Genomic DNA, 15,021 nt, shown 5'->3' with positions numbered 1-15,021 from the left:
TCTGCATGAAACGTGAGAGCTGGATCAACCAAAACCTCCAGGTTTTCAACCAGTTGAAAGTGGTGACAATTTGCCTCAAGCCTGGGGCAGAACACCCACCAGCATCAATGCCGGCTGGAGACCGACGGGACATGTAGCAACCCTAGCGTGAGGACTGCGGGCCATGGCGATGCCGTGTGAGCCAATGGCGCACACTCATCAGCAATAAAGCAAACCATGTAATGGGCCATTTGAGGAGGAACATGGCCAGGATGTCCAGGGAAGTTATTACTCCCCTTTGCTTGGTGCTGGTGAGGCTGACCCAGTGTTGGGCCTCCCAGTTCAAGAGGGTTGTGGACAAACTGGATGGGACGCAGGGGAGGGCTACCAAGAAGGTCAGGGGTCTAGAGTACACCATCTTTGAAAGAGGTGGAGGGAATTTGGCTTGTTCAGCCTGGCAAAGAGGAGGCTGGGGTGATCTAACAGCAGCCTGCAACTACTTGAAGGGCAGCTCCAGAGATGATGCAGCCAGACTCTTCTTGGGAGTGGCAGCTGATACCGTGAGAGACAACAGCCACAAGCTGCAGCTTGAGAAATTCAGGTTGGACATTAGGAAAAACTTCTTCCCAGATACTCAGGGAGGGCACAAATCTCTTTTCTTGGAGATTTTCAAAGCTTGTCTAGAAAAAGCCACAGCTGAGCTGATGTGTTCAAGGGATCTCCTGAAGTCCCTTCCTACCAAAAGTCCTGTGATTCTACAAAATCAGGGCATTGGGATCTCTGCTTTCTTTTTCTCTTTAGAATAAAGATAATGCTCAACCAGACTTCCAGGCTTCAACGAGTAAGAAAACAAACAAACAAACCCCCAAGCAAACAAGCAAGCAGACAAACAAATAAAACCCTAAGTAAACAAGGAAGCAAACAAACAAAACACCCAAAGGACAAGTGAGTCTTGTTTATTTAATTCCCCAGTTTGCAGTCAGCCTCATGATTTGTGTGGATGTAATACTCTTTTTTTTTCTTTCTTTTTTTTTTTTTCTTTTCTTTCTTTCTTTCTTTCCCCCCCCCCCCCAGTGTTTTTGGCATTGGCTGGTAATTTGTAGTCTGAGTGGAGTCACATGTGCCATTTGCTAGCTCAGTCTCTGTAAATATGCAGCACCTGGTGAAGGAGAGAAAGTGGCTTAGAGGTGTTGATGGGAGCAACTCTAACTGCATGTAAGACCTGTGCTTGTTCTAGGATCTGTTTAAATCTACTGCAAGAAGCACGAGGACTTGGAAATAGCTGTTCTGTTGTAAGCTTCACTTGCAACCTCCAAAAATAAAATCAAAGTGCCTTTCATGAAGAACTACAACAATCATGAAGAACTACAACAATCATCTCTTCTGAGCCACCAGAGGCGATAAAAGTGAAAGAAGTGAAACAGTTAAAGAGTTGAAGAGTTTGTCACGTGCTCTTGTTTGGGGCAATGTCCGCTTTCACCCCGCTGGGACTCTTAAGCTGGTCTTTGTTGTGATGGTACTTGAAGCAATAAGCCCACCTAGGACAAGGCTGAAGAAGGAGATCCGTGGTTTGATGCGTGGTTACTTTTGATCCTGCTTGGCAAGTAAGCAAAGAGGAGGAAAAAAAAAAAACCACAAAGAAAGAAAAAACAAATCTCTGGCATGCTGACTCAGCACCTTTCACATTGTAAGCTTTGAACTGTACACACAGCTTCTGCACCTTACCTGTGCTCCATGTTCCCAGCTAGAAAGCACCTTTGTGTCATTTTTCAGCCCGTCAGCCTGCAGTAAGTCATTCCATGAGTGCTGTGAATGCAAAAGCCAGCTCTGGAGGTGAGGAAGAAGCCTTAGGAATGAGGAGCAAGACCCCGGGGGAGAGTGGCCGCTCAGGAGAGGTCAAGAGGGGACAAGTGATCCTTGTGGCCTACCTGATTGCAACCCTAGAGCTGACCTTCCTCTTCATGCAGATGGGAGTCATGCCCGTGAGTATGGGTTTTCCTGCTTCATAGCACATCCTGCCCTCAACACCAGGCTATGTAGTTTTCCAGCAAAGTCAGAAGAGAGTTTCTAGCAGGAGAGAGGAAAGTGTATTCCTTCCTAGCAGGCAAGCTGTGACTGTGTTCAGGGTATGCCCAGGCAGTAGAAACTGTTTTATTAATTGTACCGCAGTAGCAACTATAGCTGTTCCCTGGCCTGATGGCCATGGGTGAAGCTGATACAGTTTATGTCCTCTTGCTTGCACTGAGAGAGTGACCCCACAAGCAGGCAGTAGAAATCAGAGGTTTCAGATCAGAGGTGGGTTTTTCTGAGGGTGTGATAACCCAGCTGTGAGTGGGAATCATTGCTTCTCACTTACTGGACTCTTCTGTCTGGTTTCATAAAATCGTAGAATCATTTATGTTGAAAAAGAGCCTTAAGATCATCGAGTCCAACTGTAAACCTAACACTGCCAAGTCCACCACTAAACCATGTCCCTAAGCACCACATCTGCACAGCTTTTAAATACCTCCAGGGATGGTGACTCAACCACTTCCCTGGGCAGCCTGTTCCAATGCTTGACAACCCTTTCAGTGAAGAAATTTTTCCTAATATCCAGTCTAAACCTCCCCTGGTGTAACTTGAGGCCATTTACTTTTGTTCTATCATTTGTTACTTGGGAGAAGAGACCAACACCCACCTCTCTGCAAACCCATTTCAGGTAGTTGTAGAGAGCGATGAGGTCTCCCCTCAGCCTCCTCCTCTCCAGACTGAACATCCCCAGCTCCCTCAGCCGCTCCTCATCACACTTGTGCTCCAGACCCCTCACCAGCTTCGTCGCCCTTCTCTGGACACGCTCCAGCACCTCAATGTCCTTCTTGGAGTGAGGGGCCCAAAACTGAACACAGCATTCGAGGTGCAGCCTCACCAGCACCGAGTACAGGGGCACGATCACCTCCCTACTCCTGCTGCCACACCATTTCTGATACAGGCCAGGATGCAGTTGGGCTTCTTGGCCACCTGGGCACACCACTGGCTCATCTTCAGCCGTCTGTTGACCAACACCCCCAGGTCCTTCTCTGCTGGGCAGCTTTCCTGCCCTTGTGAGCTCCTGGATCTATGATATGCCTGTCCACCCCTGTCTCTGGTGAGCCCCTGCCTTCTGGGAGATCTCCCCGCTGGTTTTGTGCCTCCAGAGGCAAACTGCTCCCTCCTTCTGGGGCTAAAGCAGCCCGCGGTGCCCTGAGCCTCTAGGCTGAGAGTTTATTTATGGGAGATCAGTGTAGTCGATCACCGATCAATTACAGGGGGTTTGGGGACCTGGGTGCGGAGCATGTACCGGGGAAGTGGGCAAGATTGGGGCACCTCCACACCTTCTGAGAGCTGAACTTGGCTGAGAGTTTTAAACAACCCTTAGCAGGTGGCACAAAACAAAAATACGAATCAGAAATAGCTGTCCCTTGAGGATACAACTTTTAAATAAAAAAAAACCCCAAAGGATTGTGGCTCTTCAAGGTGTGCATCTGTGTTTTTCTGCAAGCTCAGGTTGTGGGTGTACCATCCAGATTATAAGTAAGGGCAGTATTTTGCCATATTGTGCTTGCATTGATTCTGGCTTGCTCAATCAAACAACAGCTCTGAGACCTTACTGCAGTCATCTCCTGATGGCGCTGGGGCTGCCCCGGGTGCGGGGTCTGGAGGCAGGAAGGCTACTTAAAATCCACCTCATCCCCCTTAGCAGTAGCCAAATATGTTCTGTTTTGTTGGACTGCAAAGGTAAAGGGCGGTTCAGATTTGGCACCTGGTGCAAAATCGATGGGTTTGATCACATCCCGGTGACCTTCATTAGTGGATGGTGTGGGATGGAGGCTTTTGGTCTTAATTAAGCAGCCTGTGGCTGACCCAGCGAAGATTTCATCTGTACATATGGGGAACTGAAGGAAGTGTTTGTTTGGAGCTGTAGTCCTCTCCACACAGACGTTAAGCTCTTTGTTCAGAAATACAGCATACTTCATTTCCCCTGACCTGGTGGGTTTTTTTTTCTTTTTTAGTACTTGGCAAAGAGCCTAGGTTTGGATTCAGTGGGGTTTGGCTACCTCCAGACAACCTTTGGTGTCCTCCAGCTTGTGGGAGGTCCCATTTTCGGAAGGTAAGTGAGAACAATTCTCATGACCCTTTTCATAGCTGAAGAAGGCCAGGCATTTTTATACTTTAATAAAAAACCATCTAGTTCTAGTTCATGGTCCTGTTGAAATGTTTGAAGATTTCATAAATGGGCAAGGGGAAAATAAATACTATAATTAGAAATACCGCAACATAGAAGCAGCCTTTATATTAACTTAGCTATGTTTTAATGACACACATTTAAACGTAACAATATACTGGGAACAGGCTTAAACCATCAGAGTCCTCAGAGCCCAGGTCCTAATGGCTTAACCCTGCAAACGTTTTATAGCCATGTGTAACCTTAGAAGTGTCTTGTGACTGGGAAACCTAAAAAAAGAGCATATTTATTGATGTTAAGTAGAGCTGTCAATGAAAATAATTGAGGGTTGAGTTATTTCTACAGCTGAATCTCACTGTATCTACATCAGTGCTTAATAAAAAGCTAGACTTGCATGAATCTTTAAGAACTGGTGCATCTATAAGCTCATCTATCAAAATAAGAGAAGAGTGGAAGACTCAGGTTTTCTGCCTCTCTACCTTATGGGACACACGCTCCTGTTCCTAATGAAATGTTACCGGCCCAAAAAAAATCAAGTGGTGGAGGAATGCATTCCCAAAAAGCAGAAAAAAAATTGAAAGAGCAGTGTAATCCAGTGATAGGAAACTGAAATGAGGCTGAGAAAATCTAGTTTTTCTTCTTAGTCCTGCTACTGATCAACAAAGTAATAAATGGATATGGAGCTGGCGTGTGCCTCGGTTTTTCTGCATGGGATTTACCATTCTGGTAAATGATGTAGATTGTGAGCTCTACAGGATCCTCTGTACATGGTGTGTAGCACTTCAAGGATCTGATCTTTAAAAGCACTTGGACACTACCATAATACACATTTTAAAATTAATAACAGGAACATTAAATTCTCCGGGGCAGCTTGGAAGAAAATATGCTCCTAAGAATGGAGATGGTGCAAAGGGCCCAATTTGAATGCTTTTTCTATTAATATACAAAACTAGAGTAATATTTTGTTTCTGGATCTGGTGCCATCTGAAATCTGGTTTTCCTCTGTGCATGTCATTCACTGATATCCAGAAGAGATGCTGAAGGGAAGGAAAATGGCAAACCACAATCCGGCTGGGTCTGGACTCCCACTGATGTAGATGGGACCGAAGGTGTATATTGCCACATTGAAGCCAAAATTTGCAATGAAGATTTGAGATAAAAAGGATTTTCCTAGATGTGAGGCTGCTTTGACCCTAGTGTGAATGTAGATAAAGACAAAATGGGAATGAAGGTGATAAGAGGGAGAAAAATGTGTTGTTTAGGTCAGTTTTCCTTGTTCTTCTTGCCTGGTGCTGCTAAAGAGCCACGAGAAGATGAAGCACTGAATTTGCTCTTAAGAAACAAAACCATAAAAAGCCCTGGACTATCTAGTTAATTGTGGTCTTTAGGTTACAAACAGCTAATACAAACTTCCCTGGCTTTCACTTAAACAGAGAAGCTTTGACCTGTACCTCTTCCTCAACACCAACCCCTTTAATTACTTATGCTTAACTTTGTAGACCAGTCTTGGCATTTTTTTGCGTTGTTTCTTTTGGTGTAAGCACAACTAATTGCTATGCGAGGTAACATTCATCTGCTAACTGTAGTACGCAACTTCAGTAAAAAGAAGGAGGGAGGAATTGGAGTGAAAAACTTTATCTAAGGTCTGTTTTGTGGTCATCTTAGTCCCAATTGCTCTGTGGTCCCAATCCTTTCTGTGGTACTCTTGGACTTTGTCCAACTTAGATTTTTAAAGTATCTTGGAGTTGAATAAAACCTGACCCAAAACCTCATCTGGCTGGTTTGGTTTTTTTCCTCAAATAGAAGCAAATTTGAGTCACTATTGTGAAGTCTTTATTGAACCTAAATAGAAAGCTATCTATTTATTTTCTTTAAGTGGTGCTGAATGAGAAATGTTGCTTTGAACATCCTCTGGAAAGACATTGGAATAACTTCTATTGCCATTGAACCTGAACTAAAAAATTAACTAGCCTGATTCTCTGGTCTGAACCAACTCTAAGAGTTGCAAAGTAAAATTTGAGGGTGCTTTGTGCTCTGAAGTGATAATATTGAATGAGTTGCTGAGCTGCTGTAACTGCTTCTGCCTGTGGCTGGTCTTCAGCAGCTCAGAGGTAAATCACTTTTATTCATTGAAACGCCAGTGGAAGGGACTTAAGCAAGCACATGTTATCTTGTGCTTGCACAAGGGGTCTGGAGACAGGCCGAGCGGTGGCCGCTGTCTGCGCCTTCCCCTGTTACACCAAAGTGTCAGTGCCCGCGTTCCCAGGTGGGCAGCTGGTGCTTCGGCACCGGTCCTTGCGCTCCTCCTCCAGGCAAGGCTTCCAGTTCTGGGGGGCTTGTTTTGGGGTATTTTTTGGGGGGTTGGTTATTTTTTTTTTTGCAAGGCAAAGTTTTGTATTGCCAGTAGTCAGCAATGAAGAGAGGTTACCCAGCGAGCTGAGTTCCTCTGAATATCTAGCTCTCTTTTGGGAACAGAGCACTTCTGAGAATCTGATCAGCGCTTCCCATGGTGGATAAATGAGAGTGAGATGACCGCGCAGCTCCGTCCATCTGGGTGCATCACGCTTGTAATGACCTGCACGGTCCCACTTCTGACAACCTTGTACCATTTCTGTACCAGGCTTGCAGATCAATTTGGCACCCGGGCCGCCTTAATTCTCTCCTGTGTGTCTGGAAGTGCCTTCTTCCTGCTCACGTCTGCCTCCACCAGCATCCCCCTCCTCTTTCTCTCCAGGCTGCCAGCAGTGTTCATGCACGGGCTACCAGGTAAGGTCGGTCAGGGCTGAGTGACTTTCCAAATTGCTTTTATTGTGTGATTCCTCTCTTCTTCCTCATGTTGCCGGGTGTCAACAGGCTCAACAGCACGAAGGAAAGCAGGAGGAATACTTGGTGGTTATCAGGGGTGAAACAGTGAGAACATGAAGCAGCCAGGTGTATTGGTTATGAAAAGCAGGGCTTGTAGCCTGTAGACCCAGGTCCGTTCTCCTGTATGATCTTGAGCAAATTGACTGGGCTTCACCATTCAGATGCGGGCGATGAATATTTGCTGGCAGTAGTGCTATCCCAAACTTCTCAGCTGCCTTCTTGTAAGCACAATATTTTATAGGAGAGCTTTTCCCTTTCTCCTGGTAAAATGAGCATATTAGTCAAAACGAAACGTGGTTACAAAAATAGCTTCCATTACTCACCAAGCTGTTCTGCTTTAGCTGGCCTTTCCTAGATGTTTCTAGTAAAAACCATACAACAACCTTTAGCTCCTAGAAGTCCGTGTAACTCATGCAAGAGGACTCAAGTTGATAGGGTGTTAAGCCTCTTCCCGCCACTTGAAGTGGTTTATTTGAGTGGTTTGAGTGTTTTGTTTCCTATGACTGACGGGCTGAACCAATTCCACTCAGCAGCGTGCACGAGCATTTGCCCCAGGGGTTGTAAGGACTGTTTTTGTGGCAGGCACTGTTTCTGTGCCCTAAAAATTTACACCCGCTGCTCAGACCCTGTGGCAAGCTGCTTTCAAGGGATTTGTTTCCCTGCAGGTGCTCAGAAGGTTATTACTGACCTGACTACTCCTTCCCAACGCGCTGATGCTTTGGGGAAGCTGGGTCTTTGCTTTGGAATAGGCATCATCATCGGCTCTGCCCTGGGAGGTGTCCTCTCCACCAAATTTGGGTGAGTGGTCCACTTGTTCTGTGTCGGCTTTGTTGCAACCATTGAGGGAGCTGCTAAGGGGTAATTCGCTTCCCGCCCAGCTTTTGATGATATCTTACTGCTGGTGGCAGTAGAGGATCGTACCAGAACTCAAAATTTTGCTTTCTATACTGCTACAAAGAACTACTCCCACTGTTTTTAAGGGGACCTTGTTGAAAATCTCGTATGTCTACTTAAATTGATTTAAAAGCAAGTTGAAGTGAGAAATTGGAGTCTGTCTGTCTCTCAGTTGTCTTCTCTTTGCAGCTGAGTGCGCTGAAAAGCAGCCCATATTGCATCACTTTTAAGAAACAGTGTTGAACAGCTGAGGAACGGAAATCGGGAGCAGTGTGAAGCTCGTGGGGAAATTGGTGTGCTTGGGGGATCCTTAATGTAGAGAAAGACCTCGGGAAAGGGGAAAGCAAACTTGGGACAGCGGGGGAAAAGAGTGAGGAGGTCTGGCCCTGTCACGGCAAGATGAAGCACATGCTTGCCGCTTCCCTCTTTGCTTTCCACAGCCTGGCACGTTGTAGCAGGCTGCCACCTTCTCCTGTGTGCTGCGATAGGAAAGAAATGCCTGATTTCACTGTATTTACCAGTCTCTGCTCGCTATTAGCAAAAGAAGCTCAAAGGTGTGGTGTGTCAGGGAGCTTTGCAGGCAGGGAAGTGCACGTGGCTGTGATCTTCCTGGAAGATTCCCCAACATTTCTCCGCTGGGGGAAGAAAAAAAATCCCTTGTGAACTTTTGAGCGTTTATTTTGCTCTACTTCTTTTATTATGAAAATATTATTCTATTATTCTTTTATTCTATTATTATTCTATTATTCTTTTATTCTATTATTATTCTATTATTATTTATTATACTTGCTTCTACAGATTCAGGTTAGCATAACTTTTTTCAACCTTTGTGAGCATTATAGCTGCTCTACAGCATAGGGTAGAGGTTAAAAATCATTAGGGGAAGCTCTGGTTTTTGGGAATTGGGCTTGTCCCAAAGGGATTGGTGTCGCTGGCAAGCGTCAGTGTCTGCCGGGTGTCACCATCAGCCTGCCCGCCAGCGCTGCCTGCAGCCGCCTCTCACCCTCACAGCGACCCACGGCCGCCTCACCAGCGTGGGTCCCACCTCCCCTCATTTGTACAGCAATGCTAACTCATCAAAAATCAATTTTCATGAACTTCAGGAAGTGAAGTCAAATGTCATTGATTTTTTTCATCATCCTTTTCCCAGTGCTGTAAGCACTGCGGACTGTATATGGTGCTATGTCACCTGGGCGTTTTGCACAGGGCGCGTTCAGTTGCAGTGTTGGGCATCGTGCGTTGGTCTCTGAACCCTGTTGTGTGTCCACATGCATTCAGGTGCTGCTTTGCATCTCAAATTTTTGCAAAGGTTAATTGAGTAGAAGACTTTACCCTTGCTGCCTTAGGGAGTTGCCCCTGAAGACTCTGTTTGCTGCTGTACCTTGGTAGGGTTGGGCCAAATTAATTGCTGCAGACAGTCTCAGGAGTTTTCTTCCTCTTGCTTGAAACCTGAAAAGGTTTTCCTTAATTCTTTTGGGGTTGGTGCCTGTTCTGCGTTGGCCAATTGACACAAGGCTGGCTAGGAGAATTCATTTTGTAGTTGTTAAATGGTTACGTAAAATGAAAATTGGGGATGTACCTAATATTAACTAATTCAGGTTTTAAAAGTATTTATAGGTGTTGATGGTTGAGTGGGGTTTTAATAAGTATTATTTTTAATCAAATATGGTGATTATATGCCTTCTGTGTGTTAACTGTCTGAAAGTAAAGGTCACCTCAGTTCTCAGCTTAATCTTTGGTTATATGCCCATATTTAAACATCAACATTCAAGTAGCGTTGTTATCCAGCAAAAATTTATGGGGTTTTACTTTCCAGTGTGTGCATCAGTCGCTGGTTTATAGAAAAAATCAGCAGTGGGAGAGAATTCCCTGTTTCAGTTAATTAGAGACACTTGAATGCAGTCCGGCTTTTGGATGTCAGGGCTTGGTGCTGTCAGACAACGGGGTGCTTCCAGGCTCCCCAGCTGGCTGCGTATTTTGAAAGCTGCTGGCCCTTACGTTTTGTGCCTGCAACAGAATGCTGAGAAAAGTGAATGTTGCCCTGAATTGCTGGAAAGTAAGGGACCTGTACCCCAAAAGCTGCGTAGCTTTTGGCTTTCCCATGGCAGCGGGCTGTTTCCCGTGCACCCGGCGGAGGGCAGCTTCGGCTCGCGGTTCGCCTGCTGCCGCCGGAGCACCCCAGGGCGCCGGTTTGGGGGCTGCTCCTGCCGCCCCATAGCAGGACTGGGCGAAGCAGCCTGTCTGCTGGCAGCGTTTGGGTTTCTCCACGAGGATCTGTGCATCCCCCTGGAAGTATGGCAGGAGTTCTCGTTAACAAGGGATAAAGCCCAGCGCGCTGGCAGGACCCTTTGACCACCCTGATGTGCAGAGAGTTGATTTGATTTTATAAGCAGCAGCTCCAGGCTGAAGGACTGCCCAGGGAGGCCACTCTGGGCATTTGGTAGCCACCTTTGCCGCAGCCAAATCCCACCTTTGCTCTGACACCGTGCTTAGCTCCTCTGCCAGATTTCAGCGCAAGGATTAGAGGAGCAATCTACCGATTTTTAGCGTTTTGGCTGATACTGGTAGTGAGCGGGAATTCAGCCCTGTGAGCAGGGGAAGACAGTTCTGTGCCACAAAAGAGCCCCCGGAGCATCCCCAGTGCCCCTGGCTGCGTCTGCAGCAGTGCCCTGGGGGGAAAGGAGTGGGTTTCGCATTATGGACCTACCTGAGGCTCCCTGGCCCTGTTGCCGTATCCCACAGACTGGCTGTTAATCATCCCTCCCTGTTTCCCACATTTGTGCAGGAAGGCTCCAGCTGTGCTTGGAGCTGCGTAATTGCTTCCATTTTTTTCACAGAAGAATGACACAATCTCCTTCCTTTGAAAATAAGCATTTCTGCCATGTCATGGAAGAGCAAAGCTGGAGATTTCTGTCCACTCTACATTCTTCGCTCTCCCTCACCACAAAGCTGGCCAGCGTTCCCCGTCTGTTGTTGACAGCATTATTCATATGTTAGCAGTGGTTTGTTTACAAGAGAGGGGGTAGAAATCAGTCTCAGTTCCTCAGCTGATGTCATTTTGGTATTATTCCACTGTATTGTATTTACCATTGATGTACTTGACCTAAAGAGCTGGTCTGTTGTTGTTTTCATTGTTGGAATAATATTTGTCAACTCATATTTATTAAGGGAGCCCCAGGGAAGCTTAATGGCTTGTTCTGATTTGCAAAAGATTTTTTGGATGTCAGACTCTCACCTCTGCACCTAAGCTGCAGCCACGAGCTCCAGCCCTTCCTCTTCCTCTCTCTGAAGCACTACACTTTTCCCCCATGTTTTCCAAAACTTTAAATGAAGCTGTAGCAAAGGAATTGTGACTTTTAGTCAGACCTGGACATGTTTCATCTGTGAAAATCAAGGAGCTGCTTGCCAGCTGGCTTCAAACTACCGAATTTAATTGCTGGAGACCTTGCTCTTAATATATTGCCCACTCACCTCTGTACAAACAGTGTGTACAGCTGTGAAGAACATGCTTTCTACGGGCAGGGTGAGGTCAGGCAAATTTACACTACCTGAGGATTGGGTATAAGCCAATTTATTAACGCATCAGTTGTCATCTTAACCATTTGGGAAGTGTTTTCATGTTTGTATGCTTTTTTTTTTTTAATTGGTGTTTTCTGGTCATTGATCAGTTGGATTGGGATTGTGGATATAAAATACCTAGCTTGAAAATAACTCCTGTAGTTCAGTCGAGGTCTCCGGGTTCTTGGAGAGCCTGCAAACTCCATCACACTCATCCATAGAAGGTGACTAAGAAAAGGAGCTCTGGTTGCTCCCTGCACATGTTCCCCCCCTCCCTGTACACTTACTGGAAAGCTGTTAGGGGACCCCGGGCTGCAGGTGAGTGTGTACCCCCGGAGAGAAGTGATACAGTATTTGTAGTAGGCTTTTGTGGCAGCGCTGTGGGCGAAGGGTGAAAGTAGAAGGCTGGATTAGTCTTCAAAAGTGGAAAGATGAGCCTAGGTAGGTAATTACAGAGATTTCATCCTTTCTTCTGGGACTATGATTAATTGCATTTGGCTTCTTTCTTCTTTCTTTCTAACAAGGACATACAGAAGCTTTGCTGCATGACCCAAGATTTGTTTGCTTTCTATGGACAAGGAGAGGTTTCTTCATTTTAGTGACTCAGCTGTAGGCTTAAATCTCTTGGAGCAATTATTCTTTTGAACTTGGGATTTTCCTGGCCAAACCCCTTTGGTCTCTTATTTAATATTATTACAGCAGGCTTTGGGGATAGTGTTGTTTTTTTTTTTTCCCTGGCTGTGCTATTATCCTTCTTCCTCAAGGGGAAAAGAAGGAGCTTGTTCGCCCGGAGTAGGGAATTGCGTTTCTTTTCAATAACCCATTTGAACAATGTCCTCTGGCAGGGAATTTCTCATCGCTTCGTGGCAGAGTGGAAAGACCGTGGGTGTTGAAAGGGCTGAAGGTTGGGAGCTGGGAAGGCGGGTGGGAACATGGCAAAGGGTGAGAGGGTTGCGCTGCGTTTCAGGACAAAGCAGGGCATTCTGCTGCTGGGAGCTGCTTCTGCTCACTTCCAGTAGAAACCGTGGTATTTCTCTGCCTGGGATGATGTCAATTGACGAAGCAGCATGGATCGGTGACGCTTGTACAGGCATTGCTTTGTCCTTTGTATCAAGGGACTTTGGGGAGAGGGAGGTGGTGTCTGTTTGTCAGCAAGTCATCCACGAGCTGCAACATGGTCTGTCACCGTCGGTCGAGCTCTGTGGTGCCTTGGGAGAGCTGAGGAGGGAATAGTGAATGGGCTGTTTGTCAAGGAGCTGATGGTTTGGGGAAGGCGCAGAGGACCTCATTTGTGGCCTTCTGTGAAAACCAAAAAACCAAAACAAAACAGGATCCAGGGATTCTTCTTCTCATTTACTCTGCATGACAACAATCTTAGTTTTGGAAGCCATGGTCCCAAAGATTGTCTGTAAGGTCTATGTTAACTGGGTCTGGGTAGAGGATCATGTACATCATCCCTCCACAACTTGTTGGTTCAGAGTTCAGGTCTAGAGCAGTTTTCTCCTGTCTGCTATTCCCTTGTTTAACCTATTCTTGAACCAAGAAATGCCTCAGTGCACTTTGGGTGGAGTTCACCTAATCGTAGACATCTACATCTGGAGACAGCTATGCCTAGATTTGCTGTTCAGACTCTGTGTGGTTGAGGGAAGCACAGGCACTTCTACAGCACCATTTACCTCCTCATGAAGTGGGGAACAGACTGCTTAACAAGCTTTCTGCTTGCTCAACACCTGAGTCCCAAAACACTAGCTCTTGCCATCAGCACGTTGTGCCTGTGGTCACAGTCCTGGAGTTTGATGCTGGATCGTGAATGTACCAGAAGTCGCCAGGACACAGGTCCTGAGCAGTTTCCCCTGTTTGTGCTGCCTTCATGCAACAGACAGGTCTGCACTAAGCTCATTCCCAGCCCTTCCTTCCTGCACACATCTACCCCACCTACTACTTCTAGGCCACCAATTGTAGATTTGGGTCCACTGGCTTTCTCCCGTTTACCCATTGGAAGACCACACTGACACTGCAAAGGTGCCCTCGTTCCCTCTTTGCAGACCTTCAGTAAACCTGCCTCTTCCATCCTCTCCCTACAACCCCCGGTCTGAACTTCCATGGAGAGAGGCATGATGATGGGGCAGAGAGCTCCTCTTTGGTCCTTCACCCACAGGTGGGGCCCTTTCCCAAGGGAGGAAGAGTGGGGTTCAGGGCAGGAGCCAGCAGCTCATGGGAGGGAGAGCCCATGCCTTGTGGCTGCCCTCAAGGGTGTGGGGTATGGTTGAGGAGGGCTGGGCTTGAGTTCAGCTAACGGGGTGCTGGTTGGCAGCCCCTTCCTCAGCCTCGTCAGGAGCTCCCCATTTTCCTTCAAAACCCTCATTCCCACTTAGCTTTCTGCAGGGATTTGGTGGGAGGGCTGTGAGTGCGGCTGTGCCAGCTCACAGGGGATGTCCACCTGCCCGTTCTCCCCACAGCACCCTCCTTTCTCCTGGGCATCTCTGCCCTTTTGGGTTAGCTGCTTCATCTTCCCAGGGAAACCACGATGACAAGGTATTAAAAAAAAAATAAAGAAAGGGAGAAAGTCTCCAGAACTTCCTTGCGTGGCTGCTTTGTGCTGCTTAGACAGAAAGCTGAGGTTTGGGTGCTGTGGGGAATTGACTTGCACCAGAGCCACGGGAAGAGGGACTGCTGGCATGGTTTGCCTGGTGTCCCTCCATGGGTTGACAGCAGTTACCCCAGCAGACAGACAGTTAGGAAATAAAGGTGGTGGTGGGGAAATATCTGTGGTGGAGCTAAGGAAATTTCCCCGCTGCCTTCTCCAGCTTTCATCGCGCCTGTGCGCCGGGGGAGGCTGCCCTGCCTCGCCGCCCCGTGCCCGAGTCAGAAAGCGAAGGGGCGGCGGGTGAGCGAAACCCTGTTTTGCGCACGTGGTGGCTAGATCGCAATCAAAAGCGCGTGTGTTTGTGAAGTTACCTCTGCTAAACAATTATGGCTGTTTGAACACCGCTCCCCTCGGCCAATGCTTTGCAAGCGCTGGGTTTCTGTGCCGCGCGGTGCCTCGCCTGCTCGGCTGTTAGCTGTGTTCCTGCAAGGTTGTGTAGAGATGGTGGCTGATTTTTCTTGTCAAGCCTGGCTTAACAGCCCCAAGAAATAAGTGTAAAAAAATGGAAAAAAAAACCGAAAAAACCCCAACAACTCTAAACCTGGGATTTTATGGAAAGGCACAATATATTTTGGGTCTGGCCTCGCTAGCAGAGGCAGCATCGGAGGGCTGAACATGACCCTCGCTATGCAGGTTGCACAATAAGGCAGCGTCTCCTTATGACTCACTGGAGCTTCATCTGCTCTTCCCACTCCTGGAATGTTTCACAACTGGGCAGCAAATCCAGCAGTATCACTGGGGATCAGAATTCAGGGAAATACTGTTTTCTTTGTTAACAGAAAATAGAAAGCACAGAATAGGTTGTGGTTAAGTCCCTGAATTGGGATTTGGGACTTGGCTCTGCTGCAGTTTTCCTGTGATGCGAGTGAGTTGTCCC

General features: G+C 47.0%; 1 protein-coding gene across 1 annotated transcript in view; it reads left to right on the top strand.

Annotated features, from left to right (window-relative positions):
* The first annotated feature begins 1,778 nt into the window (after positions 1 to 1,778).
* The window catches only part of SLC22A18 (solute carrier family 22 member 18), a 63,197-nt gene continuing 49,954 nt past the window's right edge, over positions 1,779 to 15,021 (top strand). Inside the window, exons 1-4 of the mRNA XM_059825968.1 lie at positions 1,779 to 1,961; positions 4,008 to 4,105; positions 6,801 to 6,946; positions 7,711 to 7,843. Coding sequence (XP_059681951.1) covers positions 1,779 to 1,961; positions 4,008 to 4,105; positions 6,801 to 6,946; positions 7,711 to 7,843 — 560 coding nt within the window. The remainder of the gene's footprint in view (positions 1,962 to 4,007; positions 4,106 to 6,800; positions 6,947 to 7,710; positions 7,844 to 15,021) is intronic.

The sequence above is a fragment of the Gavia stellata genome, chromosome 17, assembly GCF_030936135.1.
Source record: "Gavia stellata isolate bGavSte3 chromosome 17, bGavSte3.hap2, whole genome shotgun sequence".
Classification (NCBI taxonomy): domain Eukaryota; kingdom Metazoa; phylum Chordata; class Aves; order Gaviiformes; family Gaviidae; genus Gavia; species Gavia stellata.
Note: the sequence above shows the minus strand (reverse complement) of the source record. Positions and strands in the feature narration are given on the sequence as shown.